The sequence below is a fragment of the Haliaeetus albicilla genome, chromosome 2, assembly GCF_947461875.1.
Source record: "Haliaeetus albicilla chromosome 2, bHalAlb1.1, whole genome shotgun sequence".
Taxonomy (NCBI): domain Eukaryota; kingdom Metazoa; phylum Chordata; class Aves; order Accipitriformes; family Accipitridae; genus Haliaeetus; species Haliaeetus albicilla.
This window is the reverse complement of record NC_091484.1, coordinates 29,480,126-29,501,842: the sequence shown is the minus strand read 5'-3', so window position 1 is coordinate 29,501,842 and position 21,717 is coordinate 29,480,126. Positions and strand designations below refer to the sequence as shown.

General features: G+C 44.1%; 1 protein-coding gene across 2 annotated transcripts in view; it reads right to left on the bottom strand.

Moving 5' to 3' along the window:
• Positions 1-21,717, bottom strand: part of EGFR (epidermal growth factor receptor) — a 166,507-nt gene that overhangs the window by 33,230 nt on the left and 111,560 nt on the right. For both annotated transcript variants that reach the window (XM_069812074.1, XM_069812065.1), the window contains exons 2-14: positions 17,447-17,598; positions 15,833-16,019; positions 14,393-14,527; positions 12,576-12,644; positions 9,559-9,677; positions 8,003-8,144; positions 7,011-7,127; positions 6,322-6,448; positions 6,155-6,228; positions 4,875-4,965; positions 3,935-4,134; positions 2,765-2,897; positions 1,228-1,327 (exon numbers count right to left, since the gene is read on the bottom strand). In XM_069812074.1, coding sequence (XP_069668175.1) covers positions 1,228-1,327; positions 2,765-2,897; positions 3,935-4,134; positions 4,875-4,965; positions 6,155-6,228; positions 6,322-6,448; positions 7,011-7,127; positions 8,003-8,144; positions 9,559-9,677; positions 12,576-12,644; positions 14,393-14,527; positions 15,833-16,019; positions 17,447-17,598 — 1,646 coding nt within the window. The remainder of the gene's footprint in view (positions 1-1,227; positions 1,328-2,764; positions 2,898-3,934; positions 4,135-4,874; positions 4,966-6,154; positions 6,229-6,321; positions 6,449-7,010; positions 7,128-8,002; positions 8,145-9,558; positions 9,678-12,575; positions 12,645-14,392; positions 14,528-15,832; positions 16,020-17,446; positions 17,599-21,717) is intronic.

Below are 21,717 nucleotides of genomic sequence, written 5' to 3'. Positions count from 1 at the left end.
CTACTATGAATCAAACCCAGACCAGATCCATAGTGCCAGTTTCAGTGGGACTACAGTAAGACATGCTATAGGAAGATTATTTTAATTACTGTAATGTCTAAGGGCCACTATAATAGAGTGATTACCGGATGCTGGGCAAATATGGAACAAGGGGGTGGTCACCCCCTGAAGGAGCTTACAAAGTTAATAACATCCCTGAGGCCATGGTGGCCTAAGCTAGAAGGGAGGATGGAAATGCTTCACATTACTGAGCAGTGACTCTTCAGACTGATGATGGGCAGGGGTCGAACCCTCAGTGGCTGCAAGGGATGGTAAGAGGTGTTTAAAGAGTTGGGTTAAGTAGCACAGAGGAGGATCTGTGACGGAAGCAGGAGATTTGATTTCAATTACCAAAAACCAATGAGAATTAGCATTTTACAATTAAGATATGAGTTTGATCTGATTAAAAGAAAAACATTTTGTACCATTGCCAAACTGGACATTTTGTAACACAAAAGAGTATTCTCAAAATTAAAGAACAAAATTCAGGAAGACTCTGGATGACTAGCAAGACTACACTGTATTGACTTTTTTAGAAGGAGCTTTTGTGTGGTTTTGGAATAGTTAAACAAGTTTGAAAATCCAATTGTTTTGTTTTGATTGACTGTCTTTGAACATAATTTACACCTGCAATTACTTTAACTTAGGTCTTGACTGTAACCTCATTCGAGGAGGGAACATGGTTTTAAGTAAAAACTGCTTCCTGCATATTTTTCGGTAAACATCTGGTTTTGATCACAAATTTATCATGGCTTTTCAAAAAGGTAAAAAGCTACTGTTTTAATCCTCTATTTTAAACATTTTTTCCCCTCTGAATAAGGAAATTTGATTTGTTCACGCCAACTTGGCAGTTCAGTAGCTACATGTTCCTGAAATATTTGCCAAATTACCTTATCATCACATACATAAGTAAGCCTTTTTTTTTTCCTGTAAAAAGACACAAAAAAGAAAGGCCCTACAGTGCCTGTGACTGTGGATTACATGTATGATGGGTGACAGAAAAGTAACACCCTGAGGTTCCCTCTCCTGTTTCTGCTCCCCTGCCCCAAGATCTTGACTTCTAAGCCCCCCACATCTCCGCTCCATCTCTGAGAAGGGTAAATGAGACCTCAAGATTATCTCAACACAGGAAATATGTATTAATACATGGTCTGAGGCACAGGTGTGCTAAGCTGAATCTGCTCTTACAGGTCCAGTGCAGGTTGCATTGTACGCAGTAGAGTTTTGCACCAGGCACTCAGGATGGCAGGGAAGGCACTTGGAGTCCCTTTCAAACTCTCTTGGCTCCCTGGAAAACAACAAAAAAAAAGAGAAATAATTAAACCCCAGCCTGATTAGCAAGTGATAAATTGTGGTCATCTCTCCTTTTTCTGACTTTGCCAGTTTAAATAGACTGGGATGATGGTACTGAGACAGGAGGAGGTACGGGGGACCCTCCTGGCTACACCAGTAGCACTTGCTCATTGCAACCAGGGGGAGGTAAGAGTAAGGGGAATTTGGTTGACGGTGAAACACATGGCACTCCAGATTGCACACTACAAATTAGTTTACCTTCCCTTTTAAGCTAACGACACAGAATATTTGCAACGATTTCCAAAGGCTTTTAAACGGTAGTGATGCAGAGAGATCAGCAGAAACAGTTCAAGTGATTCCAAGGCTCCAAATAATAATTAGGAAAGTTAAACAGCAATGCACTGATAATTAAATTCATGCCCTCCCTACAACACACAATGAATTATTAAAATATGAAGGTTGGGAACAGATGGTTTCAACAGCAATAAAGCTGTTCCACTTCAAGTAATGGTGTTATTAATTAAACTAAATCTTCCCATCATCTGATGCAAAAAATGCCCAGATCTGCCCTTCAGGTCATAATAGCTGCTGGAGGGAATTCACTTACAAAAAAGACAGCTGCTGAACTGCAAGTTGCTAGAGAAATATAAACATCAGGGACATCAGCACCTTGTCAAGTACTTGCTTAATACTCATGATTTTTTGAAGTCAAACTTGGAAAGATTTATTAAAAAATCCTGTAATTCTCGGTGCTAGATGTGCCTTTCCTGCCTACATCACCTGTTGAATTGACTGAAAAACCCAGCTGCAGTCCTGATGCACGGGCAGTGATATGTTTTCTTCGGCCTGAGTGAGGCTCAAGCAGTAATTTTGCTTGAAATTGCTGCTCCCAGTGCTTTTTGGATGAAAGTTCATTCTCCCTTGGCTGCAACTTTGCAAACTGCAAGGACAAGCCGCTCATTTGAGCAAATATAAGAGTCCCTTTGCAGTAAGGAAGCCTACTGAGCAGTGAAGCCCTGGCTCCAGGGGTGACTGAGCTCCTGGGGACTGCAAATGGCTCCGGCTCTCACCCGATGTGCTTGACATGACGGGCATAGCTTGGATTTCCACCGGGGCTTTAAGATCCTTTATCTCTTATGGGAAGGAAGTGTAAGGCTTAGCCTCCTTAGGCCTCCAGAGAGTCTCCTCCTGGGCTTAAGGGGATGTTTTCTTGGCAGTCACCGTGGCAGGAGCAAACTCCTAAGCGATGCTGAACAGGGAAGGAGACCTAGCTTAGCTAGGTACCACGCTCACATACATCTCTGCAAAGCCAGTGAAATCCCATGCAACCAGAGACCCTATTTTTTTTGCTTTCTTTCTAGCTACAACACATTTTAAAAACCAAAATCCCCAAATCATTGCCAAAACCTCAAGCACCCCTCAGACACCTTACCCTTGCAGGATGTTGCACTGCTTCACGCACTCCTTCTGGCGATCAAAAAACCTGCAGGAGAAGCAGTGGAAGGGTCCTGGGCCCCAGCAACCCACGTCCGAGCACAGGGGGTCACAAACGTGCCTGGCAGCAGCTGGGAGAGAGAGACAAGAAAAGCCATGAACATCAAGGCAGGACAGAGGGCAAACAGCACTGCCAGTGACTCCATTCTGACCAGCCAGTTTCTCCAACCTGTTCCAAAGCAGACGTGAATGGTCCTGGCAGTGTGGAAGAGGAATAATCATGCTTCTCTTAATTCCCAAAGCCTGAAATTAAGAGTGACTTCTGGCCTTTCAAAATAAGAACGCGCTCCTCTGTGACAGCTTAACAGCCGTAAAATAAAGCTAAACCAGTATCAGGCTGAGAGGGTTGGGGTTTTTCAGCCTGGAGAGGAAAAGGCTCTGGGGAGCCTTACTGCAGCCTTCTAATACTTAAAGAGGGCTTATAATGACTTTTTACCAAGGCCTGTAGCAACAGGACAAGGGGCAACTCTTTTAAACTGAAAGAGGGTAGATTTAGATTGGATATAATGAAGAAATAGTCACGATAGGTGGTGAGGCACTAGAACAGGTTGCCCAGAGAAGTTGTGGATGCCCCATCCCTGGCAGTGTTCAAGGCCAGGTTGGATGGGGCTTTGAGCAACCTGGTCTAGTGGAAGGTGTCCTGGCCCATGGCAGGGGGATTGGACTAGATGATCTTTGAAGGTCCCTTCCAACCCAAACCATTCTATGATTCTACAATCAATTTCTAAAATACAACAAATTAATATTCTGCAAAGAAAAATAATTAGATTTTGGCCCAGGGACCACTGCAGTCAACAGCAGCATGGTTGAACAACAGCTTCAACCTTGTCAAAAAGTCCAATGTTTGCGGTTAGCTTCAGTGTCCTTCAACCTACGTGGCTTCACTATGCCCTTAGTAGTGAAGCAGCTCCTTCCCATATGCTGGACACCATGAAATCCACACCCTTGATGGGAAAAAAAATCCCACTTTTCCCTCACCACCTTCATTAAAGCAGTATCACTGATGAATTTTGCAGCCAAGGGAACAGAGAGAAAAAAGCCTTGTTCAAATTACTCTTGTATTTCAGCAGGAGCTTCTGCGGGGAACAAGAAGGCAGCACTGACTTACCACACTCATTTTTATTTCTGTTCTGTATAATCTTTGTTTTCTGGCTCTGAGTTGCAAACAGGCTGCGCCAGTCCATGGTGTCAGCATAGCAGAGGTTCTTGTTTTTCATAATGGCAACATCTCCATCACTTATTTCCTTGAGGGAGCGCAGCCCTAAGGACTGTATTTTCAAGTTAACAACAGCAAGGGAATACTGGCCACTAAAATGGAGATGGACAAAAAGAAAACACACAGAAGAAAGATAATTAGTAAGCAGAGTTTTACTCGGCACGTTTTTCTTTTGATTTTCAAATGTGTATTGCTGTGCACTGAATTTTGTTCAAGCAAGATGCTGCTCAGCCCTCTGAAGTTAATGGCTGGTACATGACATACCTATTGTAAATCAACTGCAATACCCATATCTGGTTTTGCATGGGCTTTTTAAGCTAAAACTGGCAGGGCATGTGCACTCTGTCAAGTAAATGATGTGCAACAATGGTCATAAGTAGAGCAGCTATTATTTTGTGCTGGTCCACCAAGCCATCCTTCTTCTCAGGGTAAGCCCAGGAGGGTGCTGGATGCACTGCCGGTGCCCACACCGCCCGGCAGCCACGGTCTCCATCCCTAACTGCCCAGCTACCTCAAATCCCAAAGTGCTTCTGATCACATCGGAACTTGCCCCAGACTGCAAAGAGTGCTCTCTGTCCTGCTTGCGCTTCCAAGCTGGTGGGCAGGCTCAGGGCAGCCCTCCACACGCAGCACAGAACTGAGGGTCTCACCGACCCAGGGCACATTATCTGCTGCTACAAAGATGCTGCTCTACTCCTCGCAGGGTTTTTCCCATTTTGCATCAGTTTAGGGACACCTGAGTCTCACACTGCTTGTTGCCTTGGTGTGCCCAGACAAGCGCACCTCTAAACACAGTTTCTTTTACAGTCGCTCTGGCACATGATGTACTTACTGTTGCTTGGTTCTGCCTCGTATAATCTCCAGATTTTCAAAAGCATAGAGATCAGTAGCATTATCAGGCCAGGCCTGAATCAACAAAAATCCTGAAATGAAGAAAAGAAGATTAAAAAAAAAACCCAAACACCCCCCCGTCCCCGGTCATTATTGGCAGCAGAACTTCCTTCTGCACCAGGAGAAGGCGCTTGTGCTTTCCCTATGCTTATCTGAGAATCTCAAAGTGAAACATGACATTTTAGGGAGCAGGGAGATATTTTTAAACCCCATTTTATAAACAGTTTACTTCTTAGCCCAGCACGAGGCCTTAGGAGCGTCAGAGAGGAGTGTGTTGGTGAGCCGCACATCCTGCCACACCGAGCCACCAGTGATGACGGCTCTTGCCAGCAGATACCCTGGCTGAGAGGCTGCTGGCTCCAGTGCTGTGGGAGAAAGACATCGCTCTGTCCCATTTCTGAGCTGCCCCCAGGGAACAGGAAAACTGAAGAGAAAGCAGAAACAGAGCAGAACAGACAGCCTCTCAGAGTGGATTTGCTAAGGCAAGCAGATTTCCCTGCTCAGCCGAGGCACTCAGGAGAAGGAGGAGAATTTGGGAAATTGCAGGCTGCTGTATGAAGCTCTGGGATTAGTCATTTCTACCCTGAAGGGAGCCAGACAGGTAAAAGAGAGAAAGAAGAGGGGAATTGGAGTCACGTCTGTGGACCCAGCTCTGATGTTATGCTCATTTTATAATGGGCTGAAGAAAATTACTTTTAATTGATACTTGGTGCAAGACGGCGGCTGAGTGCTCCACTGGCTGCTTTGTGCTCGTGGAGATACATTCACCCCAAGGAAGAGCTCTTCAGGCTGGAGAGGGTGTCTCTGTGAGGATGATGCAAGCCACTGAGCACGCTTCCCTAAGGAGCTGCTGAAAGGTTTTCCACAAATAGAAGCACACTTGGCTTTTTTTAGCCAGAGTGGCACGCCTCTGCATCACCACATACTTCTTGGGTGGCTGAGGACCTCTTCTGCTTTTACTCTTTGCTAGGGCTGACAGTTCAGCAGAAGGGATAGTCTGGCCAAATCACACACCTTGGATGGGAGACCAGTATGGGTTATGTGGGTGTAATGCTGGCGAGATGCTGCTGACCACCTTTGCGAAGAGTGACCCCGGTAGCTCAGAGACAGAAACCGTTCACTTGCATTTCTCTTCATGTGCTTAAAAAATTTCCCTCGACTCCCTTTGTGGTTTTGGCAGTACCAGTCAGAGAACACCTCAGCTTAAAACTCATTGCTAACCTGATATTTCTTTGACTGTTTTGAAGACATCCAACTTCTTGGGGTCCAAGGGTAGGGTCTTCGTGAAGGCATCACTGAAACAAACAGAATGAGGAATTGGGAAAAGAATGGCTGAATTTCTCCCTAGCCCTTCTCCTCCAGTGCTAAATGACCAGCAGGCAACTCACCCTAAAAATGCAACTGGGAGAATGCTGACATCCCCATTGATCTTGGTACAATTTTTGAAGGAGTCAATGTTTGTGGCGTTTATGGAGAGGATCCCTTTAAGTTCACCTATTCCGATACCGTTGCACACTGTTAAAAGGGAGATACAAAAGTCGGGGGGGGGAAGAAGAGTGAAGCCCAGTCACATGGAAGGGAATAAACATGGAGATGCCATTAGTCCAGAAAGCACTCCCATATGGTCAAACCTACCACTGTAAGATGAGTTTCATAGATCTTTTGCCTACTTTTGCTTTTCAGAAAGCACCACAGGATAACTTCTTCCTGCCTGCCTGGCTGTGCAGCTCTGGTTCGAGCATCTCTGCACGCAGGCTCTGGCACATGCACTTCTCCCTCTTTGTCCCATTTTCATTTTATTCCTCTTGATGAGATACTGGGAAGGACAAGCGAAGGAGAAGGCTGATGTGCAAGATACACATAGTGCACAGTTTATCTACTGTACTTGTGGTGTATCCCAGTTGGAAAGCATGCTCCACAGCCATGTTTCCTGATCAGACCCCTTGTCACATCTCCAAACTATCACTGGATATTTATGTTGAATTTGTACTTAATTAAGCTCAGAACTCCATGTACTTTTTCTAATAAGTTACCTATAATCTCAAAGCCTTACTGGTTTATTCCATGCTTTGTATACCTTTGCTGCATAGCCCATCACACTTTTTACACTTCCGAACACCGTTTTCTTCCACTTCATAAGTATCAGTATTGCACGAGCGAACACAGGAGCCATGGTCTGTCACCACGTAGTTGTCTGGAAAAAACAAGGATACAAAGGTCATTGAAATGCAAGTGGGATGCATTGGGGGCTACACAGGCACTGCAATACTAGGAAGAAAAAGGGGTTTTGAACGTTCGGCATACTTAGTGAAGTACAGGCATTAATTATTAATTCTCACAAACATCCTTTGAAGGTAGATAGACATACAGTGCTATCACCATTTTACAGAGAGGAGAACAGTCACAGAAGGATAAAACAACATTGCCAAGGTCAGGCTGTGCAGAAGTGGCATAATCGGGATCAATACACAGCACTTCTCATCCCTCACCTTCACTCGCTCTTTCAGGCTAAGGGCCAGGCAGGGCAACTGTCAACCTCAGAAAGGGATACCCGTTCTGCATGGCAAACCCTCTCTTACATTTAAGTCTTGATGGGTTGAAAAAACATGGACATGGAACAGTGTGAAAGAAAAAGCAAGTATCTGTAGAGGAAGCAATGATCACAGGCTTTGAGAGGGAGTGTTTACACCAATGACTTTCTACCAGTCCTAATTAAGAACCAGCTAAGAGTTGATACTGCTTTGGTAATCCACAGGATTGATCCCATATGGCTGTTGTTTTGATGATTCTCATAAGATGTTTTTCTCCCCATCAAGAGAAAAATCTTCAGAAGTCAAAATTTAATGGTTAAAAATCAGGGAAGGTGATGGATGCAGACAGTTTGAAGAGGCTGTCTTCTTTACCAGCTATTCTGTCATTTTTGACACCTGTTCCTGGTTCCCAAGGAAGCTGAAGGGAACAAGAAAGTGCTTTTTCACTTGGCCATAACACAGAGGGATGACACAGGTCCCTTCCCACCTTGCTCCAACTCCCCACCTCCTCTGCGGATGCAACCTCAAATGAACTTACGTGGACATTCCCTCACACAAGTGGCTCCAAAGCTGTATTTTCCATCAGGGTTGACATCCATCTGATAAGTGGTGGGGTTATACAGGACCAAGGGGGGACACGTATCCTTGCACGTAGCATCATCCCGAAACTTGCGGCATGCCTGCCATTGAACAACAGCACCCATTAAACTACCTTCTCCTTAAAAAGTGACAATGGTTTTATATGAGCTCTTTAAAAACACTCTGATGGGCTCATCTGTTTCCTGCTTGGCTCTAATGGAAACCCCAAGCAGCTAGAGGGAGGGTCCCTAGTGCTTTGAAGGTGAAAGGTTGCTTCAATTGAGTTTTAATATTTGAAAAAAAAGAGACAACATGAGGTTTTCTTGTTCTGAACAAGAAACCTTGGCACTCTGGTGGAGCGCTGCTGGGATTCACGTGGGAACAGGAGCGAATCTGCATGCCTTAGACAGAAGAATTTTCCCTACAAGCAGCAACCAGATCAAGAAAAACAGTACTTTTCTTGGCCGCTTTTTAATAACCTAAATCAAATCAAGTCCTTTCCTGCCGATTACTGACTTTTCTGGCTAAATATTAAACTGAAGCCATTATATTTGGCTGCAGGCAATGAACAATTTAGCAGGCATTTATGAAAGACAAGTTGGTTCTTCCAGTCTAATTCTGCATTAAATTAATAATCACTCTCTTCTCCTCTTTTTTCTTCCCCGGCGTTCAAGATGAGAGAGAGTAACTGTCTTCTCTGTGAGCCAGTAAGGGCATCATTGCCACGCAATTTATAAGGGGACAGGAATACAGATAACAACAACAAAACCCAGACTGGATGGTTTCTGCGGCAATTATCCATGTGTCACTTAATTCAGAATGAAGTGTAGTGCAAACATGGGGAAGAGTTAAAACCACAGCATGCACCAACCCCCTGAAACTCTTGTAGAAAAGCAATGGGATGTTTTTTTTCCTAAAAAAGCTCCATTTGCTCCTTCTCCCTCTGCTGCCCCAGGGTCCCCCAAACACTGCTTGTGGGGCAAGTGAAAACCAGAAACCTTGATTTCATGCCCAAAGTTCAGTGAAATGCAAACAAAGTGAAGGTCCATCATATCTTATTCCCCTTACAAATTCTTGCTTTAGTAAACCTAGATTATTACTGCTTAGCACTAAGGAGCACAAGGCAAAGCTGTGCTGGCATGGAAAATGACTGCACCGTGGCGGCAGCTGAGGACCTGGGGACCTGCCTATGTGGCGAAGTCACCCTACAGCAAACGCTTAGCTGCCCTGCAACAACTTTTGAGCTCACTGGGCTCTCAGAGGCACTCACGCTGATTTGGCATGTGCTAGGAAGGTCCCCCTGCAGAGTCAGTAAAGACCAGCTAAGGGTGTTGTGAAATTCATGTCCTCTTCCCTCCCGCTGACCACCCATGCAGGGAAGCCCCGGAGCACCCTCCACGTCAGCATCTCTCAGAGGCCTTCTCAGACGGAAGAAGGCTAGAGGACAGGCAGCTGAAAGCCTGCCTTGCTGTGCCAGGGATTTAAGCAATTATGGTGGTGGTGTAGCATCGTTACCAGGCAGTCGCTCTCCCGAGGCCCCGTGCACCCCGCAGCACACTGGTTGTGGCAGCAGTCGCTGGGCACCTTTCCCCTGCACCGGCCAGAGCACTGCTGGGCACAGATGACTTTCGTTACTGGAAGACACAAGAAAAAAGGAAAAACATCAGGACCGAAGAACATTTAAGCTGTACTTGCTGCAATGAGATCAAGAAATATGGAGAAAAAGTCCGGTGCAAGATCTGTGCTAATTTTCCCCATGGGATGCATATTCTGTCCTCATATAAGGCCAGAGCTCAGGAGGGCTGAGAGCTGGTGTGGGTGGTGGCGAGAGGGGGTTCTGTTCAGGCCGTAATTCTCTTGGCTCTTGCGAGGTGCTAAGCACTCTGGTCCCAGCCAGCAAACCGTGTCCTGCTTAGAAAGAGCATCCAGGTCCCTGTGGCATCAATGCCTAAACCAAGAAAAACTCCGTGGAGTCATTGCATCTTACAGCTGGGCAATAGAGAAGGATCTTGCTCCATTTTGTTGAGAAAATCTGCTATTATTGGTGCTAGCTTTGGGAAAAACAACACGACGGGAGGACTGCCAGGACTCTGTACTATAACGGGAAGCCGTACATTGTTGGTGTGGTGTTAGGATCCCTTCAACGCACTAAAAATATTTCTGAAATTTGTGTAGAGAGGAGACTCACTCAGCAAACCGATTTCATATGCATATTGTATTATTTTTCTTTAGGCTTCAATTCCTCAGCCAAGTTTTATCTTCGTTACTCAACTCCCACAGGGTTTGCACCAGTGCAGCAACCTGGAGGAAGAACTGGCCCTGATTCAGCTTTTTGCAGGGAAGCAAAAACTGCCTGCAACATTTTGTTGAGAATTGGGAAATCGTCTCCATTTGAATATCAAAGCAGAGAAAACAATAATCAGAACAATTAAAAAAACCCCAGAAATTAATGGTTAGCATTAAACCCTCAAATGGGATTGTTTGTTCTCTACAAAAAGATTACCGATCCACAGAACCTGGCATTAAACTTCGGAGAAACCTGATGGCTAATTCGCTGCATTACAGCACCCTGAGCATTTCTGCTTTGCACTACAGTAACTGTTACCAACTTTGCAGTTGGCAAAATGAGTTACAATATCATCAGGAATTCCTGTAAGTCCGAAACAGATGGTTGTTAATTAACAGAAAATTATTGGAAAATGTAGCCTGCTACAGGGTATATAACTGTGATTTTTTTAAAAATCATATTTCCTATCTTTTTTCATTACACATTTTTGTATCCAAACTGTATTATTTAATTTTTCTTGTAGGCCTCTAAGCAATATATTGTATTTTCAAGGAAACATTATTTCCACAATATGCATAAGCTTCTCTGATAGCAACTCCTTCATTCAGCTAGAAACAGGGGAATAAAAGGAACATTTTTCTACACTAACAGCATTTTGATATCTGTTTTCCATAAGCATCACCCAGGGAGTAAAACAGCTCATCACTTTGATAGCTATTGACTTGAGCTTCCTGCTGGAAACATATATCATGGCAAACGTTTATATTTCATACAGAATATCCCACGTTCGTTGAAGGAGAAAGATACGTATCATCCCAAACTTTCCCACATATGGAAATGTGGGATACATTTTCAGTTGGCCAGATTCTCAAATGCCTGGAGAGGAGAGCCAGAGCCTGCAAACGGTTTCATTTTATGCACTCGTAGTCATCCTCCTGAAGCCAGCAACAGTTTGTAAATGCTGGAAGCTTGCAGAGCTGAGACCTGAGGTTTTGGAAGCCCCTGGGACAGCTGTGCAGCCTCAACTGCAGGGATCAACCTGGGAAGGGCTTTGTGTGCACAGCCACTGGCCACCTCAAGAGCCAAACTGCAGAGCTGACCGAAAAAAACAAGCTTATACTAAATGAGGATAGAAAAGCTCTGTGTTCCTTTTTCCTTAAGCTCTAGAAGCCATACAGATTTGGCCTGATACTTGCAAGCAAGAAACTTAGGTTTAGGTGATTATTTGTAATGGAAAACCAAAGATAGGATGTTGCTTTCATTTGTGTTATGTTTAGATCAGCAGTCTTTCCACTGAACTTTACACAAAACAAAGAATCGGAAACAATGCATTTCCCCACTTATTACAGAAAAAGGAAATAATGAAGCAGCAAAAAAGTTGAAATGGTCTTCCTCCTCAACCTTTACTTGAGGAAAAATAAAGCCTTGCAAAATCTCAAGCACTTCTAAATGGGTGTTTCTGTTGCTCTCTTAACATCAGGCAAACATCCTACCTGCAAATTTTTACAGTAAAGCACAGGCAGCCAAACAGAACAACCTCACGATGCCAAATATCTCCATTTACAAATTAAAAAATGGCTACACATTTTCTAAGAGCCTTCCAAAGATCCTTTGAGTAGTGTGATTACCCACATGAAGGTGACATCTTTTGTGTTTACAAAAGAAAGCTACTGGCATTCCAAAAAGAGGAATTAAAGCCAGCAAAAACCGAGTTATGTTGTTTCTAAGAGTAGAAATTAATCCAAAGTGTCGTTAACTGGCCTGCAGAGTGGCTCTGTGGGAAACAGCAGGAAGGCACACAATTCACCATGCAGCTACTGTGTTCTATCTTATATGGTAAAATGACTTAAGGAATAAATGTTCTCAAGCGCAGATGGGAGAAAGTTATGGGTGACAGACAAAAGCTTTCAAAGCAGGAGAGAGTTGCAGTCTTTTGCCTCTGGAGGAACAGCACATCTGCAGGGAAATCCAGACCCAAGTCAAACCACCTTGAGGTTTCCCCTCCAGAAATGAAGCTACTTGGGGGGGAGCAGGCATGGCCGTCCTCCCCGTGACTGCACTTCTGCAGAGTGGGAAGCAGGCCATGTCCGTCCGTGGTGTGCTTCAAGGAGCCCCAGCATAGAGGGATGCAGAGAAGGCCAAGTGTGAAATACACGTCATCGATTGGTGCTTGGTGTGTTAGTTTTTTGGTAGATAGAAATTTAGTATGTCAGAGCACACAAGATTTCTTAATCTGCAGGCTTACATGTCTGGCAGTTCTGTTCGCCAGGGCCCCAGCAGTGGTCTTCTGTGCAGTTCGGATGGCATTTGGGACCTAAATCACAAGAGCAGAGTATTATATTCTATAAACATGGACAACAACAACATCATGTGAGTTACAGAAAACAAAGACTTGAGTTTTCCTTCTCGATAAATCAGGGGAGGAAGCACTTATATACCAGTGCTCAAAAAGTTTGAGAGCTGGACCTTAATATCCTTATCCTTTGTTCATCTCTGGTTTCCTACGTGCAGTTCTCCACACCTTTGAGCAAGCGAGCGCAATACCCAGCCAGTCTAGCTTACGAAAGAGGCGTATTTTTCCCAGGAACAGGAATCTCAGCTACTGCCCGGCTGGCCCTTCTGCTGAAGTTTGCATGCAATGGCAAGTCACCGCCGGCTTGCGGCCGGGCATGTGCCAGCTGCTCGCTACAGGCCACATGTAAATCAATGTTTCTGAACAACGTGGTTCGAAAAAGAAAACAAACCCAACTGGATTCGCAGGCAACTGCCAGCTGCTCTGACCACAAAGTAATTCGACTTGACTGCTTCGCGCCCTCCTCCCGCCCTTTGCCAAAAATATTCCTCAGCATAGGACTACGCAGCAGATGGACAATCGATGGAGAGGTGGCAGGATGGACAGACACCGTGCCTGACCTTGAAGGTTCAGTGCTGGGCTCTTTCCTAACCATCCCTCCTTACTCTTTTCTTTCTTTTTCTTTCTCTTAATGACAGGTGAAGTCCCAGAGAAACAACTTATTTTAGATTACGGGATTGTTATTAAAACCATAAATGGCTAAGTAGATTAATCTGGAATTCACCGCATTTAAGAGGCATTTCCTACTAGAATGATTCTTCCTGCTAACAACACATGATTCTCCCTCCCCTCCACTACCCATCAAATAGCTGAACAAACGCCAATACTTGTCCAAGAGTTGATTGATTTGGTGCGCGACCAAAGAACTTTTTTTTTTAAAGTTGAAAAGGGAAAGGTTAACATTTCTGTGGTGTTTAGAGCCAAACTTCTCTGCTGACTTGTATCGTTTGCAACCCCTTGATTACGCTAGGGCTCTGCAGAAAAATATGTCAACACAGAATTTGGCTATTAGCTCTCAGGCAGTTACGCAACTGGAAGAAGATAAAGAAAATATGTTTTTCCGCCAATTTACAGTGCCAGAAATGAAATGCTCAGAAACGAAAATAAACTCTCCTTTACATGAAATGACTGGGGATTTTACAAGGGACTCATAAGGCTGAAGGATTAGCTTGAGCCCACTCAGAGCATATGCTACACAAACTTTTAAATATAAGCTCATCTCCCTCCTGATCTAAAGCATCAGATTTATCTGCCTGTTTATCATTAATTTTGCAAGGATAATCTGTGCAGCCCAGAACACCAGTGTTTTATGGCACTAAAAAGGCTTCAAGTCCCACAGTAACTCCATGAAGGTACCCATATGGGTTTTCTAGACCAGAGCCTTATATTGTAAACAGAAGACTGCTGGAAAGCAAATGACTGCACATTATTCTGAGCTGTCTTTGAAGAACACATACGTAGGGTACTGTCTGAAACCAAGAGAAGCCTTCCAAAGAACTTCAGTGAGCTATGAGTTAAGGACCTAACCACCATGAAAAATTACATCTTCAGCCAGCAGTGAAGAAATGAAAGGACTTCCCTTGGAACAGGGCTTGGTGGCCCTGCATGCAGGAACTGGTGGACCTGAAACCCACCACATGAAAGATGGGATGTTCGTTCTTCTCTCTGAAATGGGGGAGCGCATAGCATTTTGGTAAGTTAATACTCACAAGAAGACAGGTTGCTTGCAAATTCAAGCACCGTGAGAGGCTTCTTGCTCGTGTCAATGATGTCATTCCAAAGAACAGTGTCCATGTTGCACAATTTGGGGTTGTTGCTGATTTTAACACCTCCATTGAGAATTTCTGCCATGGAAGGAAAAAAACTGGTAAGTGAAGCAACCTGCCTAAGTCTTCTGTCTCTGATCTAAAGAAAGGGAAATAAAACACTTATTTCTTCCTCTCAGTCATGCTATGCTGACAGAAAAGGACAATCTGCACGGCACCAGCACTTCTGATGGCACAACTAATGCCAGGCTCAGACTGATGGGTTCTGAAGGGTCAGCTGCTGTTGGATGCCACCAAGGTTGCCACATGTGGCTTTCTGCCTGGTGCCAGCTCCAGAGGCCACTGCACTCAGCAGAGATGGCACTGCTGGTGTGCACAGCCAGAGATTGTGTTGTGGTTTAACCCCAGCCAGCAACTAAGCACCACGCAGCCGCTCACTCACTCCCCCCCACCCAGTGGGATGGGGGAGAGAATCGGAAGGAAGAAGATAAAACTCTACGGTTGAGATAAGAACAGTTTAATAGAACAGAAAGGGAGAAACTAATAATGATAACAATAACAATAATAAAATGACAATAATAATAAAAGGATTGGAATGTACAAAACAAGTGATGCACAATGCAATTGCTCACCACTCGCCAACTGATGCCCAGTTAGTTCCCGAGCAGCCACCCCCCCCAGGCCAACTCCCCCCAGTTTATATACTGGACATGACGCCACATGGTATGCAATACCCTTTGGCCACTTTGGGTCAGCTGTCCTGGCTGTGTCCCCTCCCAACTTCTTGTGCCCCTCCAGCCTTCTTGCTGGCTGGGCATGAGAAGCTGAAAAATCCTTGACTTAGTCTAAACATTACTTAGCAACAACTGAAAACATCACTGTGTTATCAACATTCTTCTCATACTGAATCCAAGACATAACACTATCCCAGCTACCAGGAAGACAATTAACTCTATCCCAGCCAAAACAGGACAGACTGTCAGCCAGAGACTGTGTAAGACCCTAACTTACATACCACCGGCTCCCACTGGAATTCAACAGAAAATACTGACGCGTATGCGCTGGAATCCAATAATGCAAAATAACAAGTGGATACTTCTTTGCCATTTTGGGGGACACAAATAAATCTCACCATACTGTTGATGCTTTGGATTTTCTGGATCTTGTTGCAATGGAAAATTATGAACTTTCGTCATCTTTTGAAGAAGGCTGGCTAGCAGGAAAGCAAGTAGGAAACTGGGAAACCACATTAAAATCCTTGGTTTTAAAACAGGATTTGATGGCATATGACTTTGAGAGGAGATCTTCAATCAGATCTTGATACCAACAACCTAAAGTTGAAGTTTGCTTTATAGGTGCCTCCACCTCTTGCCCTTGTCTCACCTGATAGCCGTTTCATTGGCAGCTCTCGGAGTCCCTGGGTTTTATTCATGTGATAATTAGATAAAACTGCCAGGGCGTAAGAGTTGTCATACAGCACATTGCCTCGGATGATCTGGAGATTTTCTAGGGGAATGACATCCACCATGTTAAGCGCGATGAGCACGTAGCCTGCAACCTCCTGTATCGTCTGAGAGAACAACAGAAGAAACAAGGTTCTTAATCCATAACACTATTCTACTCTTGATAGAGTCGCTTTCCTCCTTCCACCCTTCCAATCCACTGTCTTTCAATTTTAAGGAATGATAAACCACTTAATCTCATTAAAAAATAAAGAAATCCAAGAACAAGAAGGGACTATGTGGAAAACTTTGCTGTCTAAGCAGGTACAAACTGACCCTTAGAGCAGCTACCAGGGGGTCATTCCAAAGGTCCAGCTTACCCCTGTTCTGTCTGCAAGCAAGGGCAAGTGGAGCTGCCTAGGGGATGCAGGAGAACAGGGCAAGCATGTATGATATGGCAACCAAGTGTGATGCTTCCCCTGAATACTTGCCCAGCCTCCAACAATTGGCAGCACAAAGATGCTATCTGATTGAGGCTTTTACACTGTCTCTTCTGAGCCCCTTTCCTAGTGGATTGTCCAATGCTCAGCAAAGGAAAAGAGCAGGTAACCACCTCTCTCTTAAGCATGGAACAACACAGGACAACAAGACAAGTGAAGCACTGTTCCTGGATGTAGGTGAATTCCTGCCTTGTACTGAAATCACTGTAAATGAGAAACCCTCAGACTACCACTTAGGACATTTTTCTCTTCTATGAAGACCACCAGTGATTTTTCAGCAGACCTGTTATGTTCCTAGGGACACTGGGCTACATGGTCAAGTTGTGCTTGGGAAATAAAAATGGCAATGCCATCATATTTGTAACCCGTATGTCTGAAACATCTCTTTTCTGATGTTCTTGCTTGTTACTATAACTAAATGCTTTTTTTCCCTTTGTTCCCTGAGGAGGAAAGCTCACACAAAGAGATTCCTCCTCTAAATCCAGCTGACTGACCTGTTTATTCAAATCTTCCATACAAGAGCTCTTGATACCAGACATACACTAATGTCAAAAAACTTCTTCCTCTCCTGCTTCTTTCTTTGAAAACATCCTAATCTGATAACTGGGCATGCCAAAATCAATGCATGTAAAACACCTTCTTTAAAAAATATAAGCTAAAGTGCAACGCTATTGCCACTGGTGGCAGTCTGGCAGCGGAAGAACAGACCCGTACCCCTCACCTGGTCTCTGCTGGTGGGGAACCTCTGAGAAGTGAGGCAATGCATAAGGATGTAATAATATTTGTAAATAAGAAGAAACCCACCTGCATGGCAGCCAGCATAGGTTGGCAGGTGCTTGAAAAGCTATTTCTCAAAGTACCTGATTTAGTATAGTAGGGTTGAGCGTATCCTGCAGCCTACAGGTATGCTGAGACTGTGACCTGCAATTTCTCTGACATCAGCTAGCTATGTTTTTGGATCACCACAGAATTTTACAGGTAGCCGATCCTTTGCACTTTAAAAATGCAGTTAGATTTCTTTAGCAGGGAAAGCCACATTGGCCAAGAACGCTAACCTTCAGGAAAGAAAGGTCCCGGTTGTGCTCCACGTATGTAATCTCCAGGTTGCTCAGTACCACCTCGCAGTTGTTGTACATCCTCTGCAGGCTGGTGAAATGGTCTTCCACATGTCCCAGCTGAGTCAGCTTGTTATTTGTCCCTTGACAAACTGTGGAAGAAAGAAGAAAACTCCATGAAGGAAACAAGAATAAGTACAAGGTAAAGACTTGTTGCCCACCCATCTTTACAAGCACCACCGTAAGTGAAGAATCAGCACAGATGTGTAAGAAACAAGAACATTATCTTGCTTGATGGTAATGGCAATAGCGTATGGAGCACGCAACATTTCCCAAGCACAGACATGTACCAGAATTAAGAGCTGGAATAACCCTCTGTCACTTTCTGTTATATACCCCCCCCCCCCCCCCCCCCAAGATGATGCTTTTATACATAAGTAGCACTAGGTTTTCTGTACCACAGACATAACTCCTGAGGACAGGGCACTGATTCGGTGCCATCAAACACTATTGAAAGTGTACCCTGCCAGGTACCACTGCTCGGTATCACCAAAGGCAAGGTGATTTCCCCAAGGACCCATTTACAATAGTTTGGGAGGCACTGGGTCTCCTTGGAAGCTCCGTGGGAGGGAGCAGGGGTTTCCTGCAGGACCCCTCAAGCTACAAGTAGGGTTTTAAGAGCAAACTGAACCTCTAGGGCTCACACATTTCTTGCCACTCTGACATATTGGGAGTATGATAGATTCAGGAGATTTCCCAGCATGTTCAGCTTTGGCACACAAATCCACCTAAGCCTGCTTTGCTGGTGGGGAAGGAAGTGGTGCTGCAGAGAGCACCACTGAGATTACAAACATTTATAACGGCATGATGGAAAAATTTGTCCCCACCTGAAATTCTATTACTCTGCTTTACCAAACCTAGAGTAACTGACAAAAGTTATCACCAGTACTACATCTGATTGCAATGAAAAAGCAAAATGCAAATTGCTTTAAAGAAAAAAAAAACCCACACACAAGCCCCAGAAACTCTGTAGCCATCCAGTCACCCCCTGGACTATCCCTACATAGCTAAAATTAAAACATCTCTGAGTTATGCTAACACAGAGGAAAAGAGAATGATACAGAAGGCAACATGGTAAAAAAACTTCACAACACCTTCCAGGTGGAAAGCTTCAGCCCAAGTTTGCTCTTCAGTGGGAGCAAACGGAGGCCCTTATCTCATCATCGCTATAATGCAACCCCAGCCTGACCTCATGGCTTTCCATAACACACTGAAAGAATTGCATTCTTTTAACTTGGAGAAAATAATAAATGGAATTATACTTTTGTAGGGCCATAATTCCTAGAAGCACCAGTCACAAACTGGAACACCATTGTGTGGGGTGCTGTAAAGCAAATAACAAAGACTCTTGACAAAGCTGGGAAGAAGTTTTGGAGCTAGTAACATAAGAGAACACCTGTTGAAGATTTACCAGACAACTGATGTTTTATTTGTAGGAAAAATAACTTAATAAGCAGTGATAAAAACACACTTATCAATCGTTAAAACCATTTGCTGAACATATGTTACTTCTCAGTACAGTCATCACCATTAAGGAGCTACAGTGATAACAGATTAAATACTCTTTGTGTTTAAAGCAAGGTTATTCACTCACATTCCTCAGTTTTTTCTCATTATATGTCTAGATAAACATTATGGTGTTTGGGATCAGAGTGGCAACTGCTAGTAAATGGGGACAGTCTAATAGGGGCTGTGATTACACCATCTAAGCCACTTGATACTACATGAGCCTCAAGTGTAGAAAATGACCCTTTTTACATTTGCCTTGAATTCCTGTAACAAACAAATTTCTTAGAAAATGACCCTTTTTACATTTGCCTTGAATTCCTGTAACAAACAAATTTCTAAGCAGCATTTTCTGTTCCAGTTTCAAACTTAACTGTTCCAATGTGTTCATGCTTAAAATCTGCATTTTCTGCCTTCTGCCTCAAGTACAAGGACCATAAATTACGAGCCAGAGTCACAGGAGGGGTCTTATTCTGTGGAGTGCTCACATTTTGAACGCAGAAAGTTAGAAATATTGTCATGTGCTGGTCTGCCCTGGAAAATGTGTTGTTGCTGGGGATGGGGGTGAAGCAGCTTTGAACTGACTGGAAAAGTCAGAGAGTCCTCCCAGAGGTCATCTTGAATTTTAAACAATGTTATTCTCCAACCAAGGAAAAAGTCAGTAATAAAAGATTTTCAGACAGTTCAAAACCTCAGCTCAGATGCTCATTTTAGGCATCTCGGATCTGATCTCTAAAACAGGTGTGATTTTGAAATGCACTCAACTACAATGCAGGAACAGGCGCAGTTTAGAGTGCTCACTGAAATTAAGACATGTAAGTCAGCCTGTTACGGTCTTCAGGGTCTACAAATGGCCTGATGCTCTCACTGCATCTCCGGTGTTAACAGCAGCAAAGATCTGCCCTGGTACTCGAGACAGGCCCTATGCAAAAGCTGCAGCATTTATGCTATGTCTGAACTGAAGAATGGGTGGAAGGAGAAGCCTTCTCTGGTGGCGGCATCCTGGCCACCCATACCCACCATTGACCCCACGCAGCTTGGCACTGGTTGGATTGCACAGTCCAGCTTACTAAAACAAGCCCTAGGAGAAACTGCACACACTTGAACGTGATTCCCTTGGGATCGGAGAAGCACTGGAGCTCTGAACTTGGCTCAGCCATCCCGAGAAACATAGACTTTTTCACTGCTTATTAGGTCAGGGTTGATACAGCAGACGGAGGGCATGGTTACTCTTCTTTTTCTCCTTCTTGCTCTCCCATGGAGCCGCTCAGTGAACCGTGCCAAAGAGTTGATCCAAGATACAAATAATGTAGAATAATAAATAAATAAATGGACAGAGGGTATTTTTAGCTCAGGAAAGCTCGCCAGTTTGGTTCGCTGTGGTGCCCCATGAACCGCTGCGTTGGAAACTGCTCTGAGGACAGCAAGGGGGCAGGAGCAAATAACCAGAAGAAGGAGCTCGCCAGCTTGTGAAGCTGCAGAGGGAAACGCAGACATAATGAGCTCTTAAGAGGCTTCAGGTTGTTCCTCCAGGACCTACTTTCTTCCCCTTTGAGGGGGGAAACTTTGATGGCTCTCTACCAAAGGTGTCTTAAGCCACATGCAAACCCACTTGTCCCTCCAGTAGGCTCATCATATCCTCTACACAGTAAACAGATGTAGGTGAGATGTTAGTTAAGATTCAGAGAGGAAAAGAAAATGGGTTGCTTCTGTCGATATCTCAACAGTATATGTATAGTCATATCAGTATATCAGCCAGACTACCCTATAGGAGCTTTCCCTCTCATGCACAATTTTTTGTTTGCTCAAAGAGATACAGGGCCAAATCCTTGTTTGCTGCAAAGAGATCTAAGTACATCCAAAAAAGTGAACTTCATCACAGAAGTATTTACCAAATGAGAACCTGGGTCATAAGCAGTATATGCTGAGCAAATAAAACCCAAATCAAACAAAACAAGCTAAACCACTGCAGCAGCATCACTGAACTGAGGCAAAGTTGCTGAATAATTTTCTAAATAGAGTATTTTGAAAGAAAAGGGAATGGCCTGCTTGCATGTGACGAATAATACCATTCCTGCAATTTCTTTGCTTACGAAAACTGTTCTGAAAAGATACATGCTATAATTATCTGTATATAATACTACAATGTGAATGCCATTCTGGCCAGAGGGAAAAGCACCGACAACGTGGTGCTCCCCTTGCTCTGCAGAGTTTTAAGTGGGATGTGCATACATGAGTGGATGGATGAATTATATTATGATTTAACCTCTATTGGGCTGACCTATTTGTCCTCCAAGGGACAGGTTTTGACGCCACCTACATTCATTATACCCTTTTGTTTCAATGTGTAGAAAAGCCAGCACTATCCAGGTTTAGGAGTCAGCGGTGGGTGTGGATACTTGCGTGGTACTACTGGGGGCTGTGGTAGTATGTACCACATAATATATGTCCCATGCGGACACTTACACCTGGCTGCAGCACATATTAGCTCTGAATGAGAGTAAAAAAACCAGAGAAGTTTCCTGATGAAAATTCAGGGTGAGAACGTCCCTGACCAGTAGAAAAGCCAAGATCCAGACCTGAACTTCAGGACATGGACTGATCCCTAAAAGACAAAAGCTTTGCTCTTATCTGTAATGTTAATATAATAAAAATACAGCCAGTCTGGAAAGTTTTGACACAGAGAGGACGTCCCAGGAGGCCGC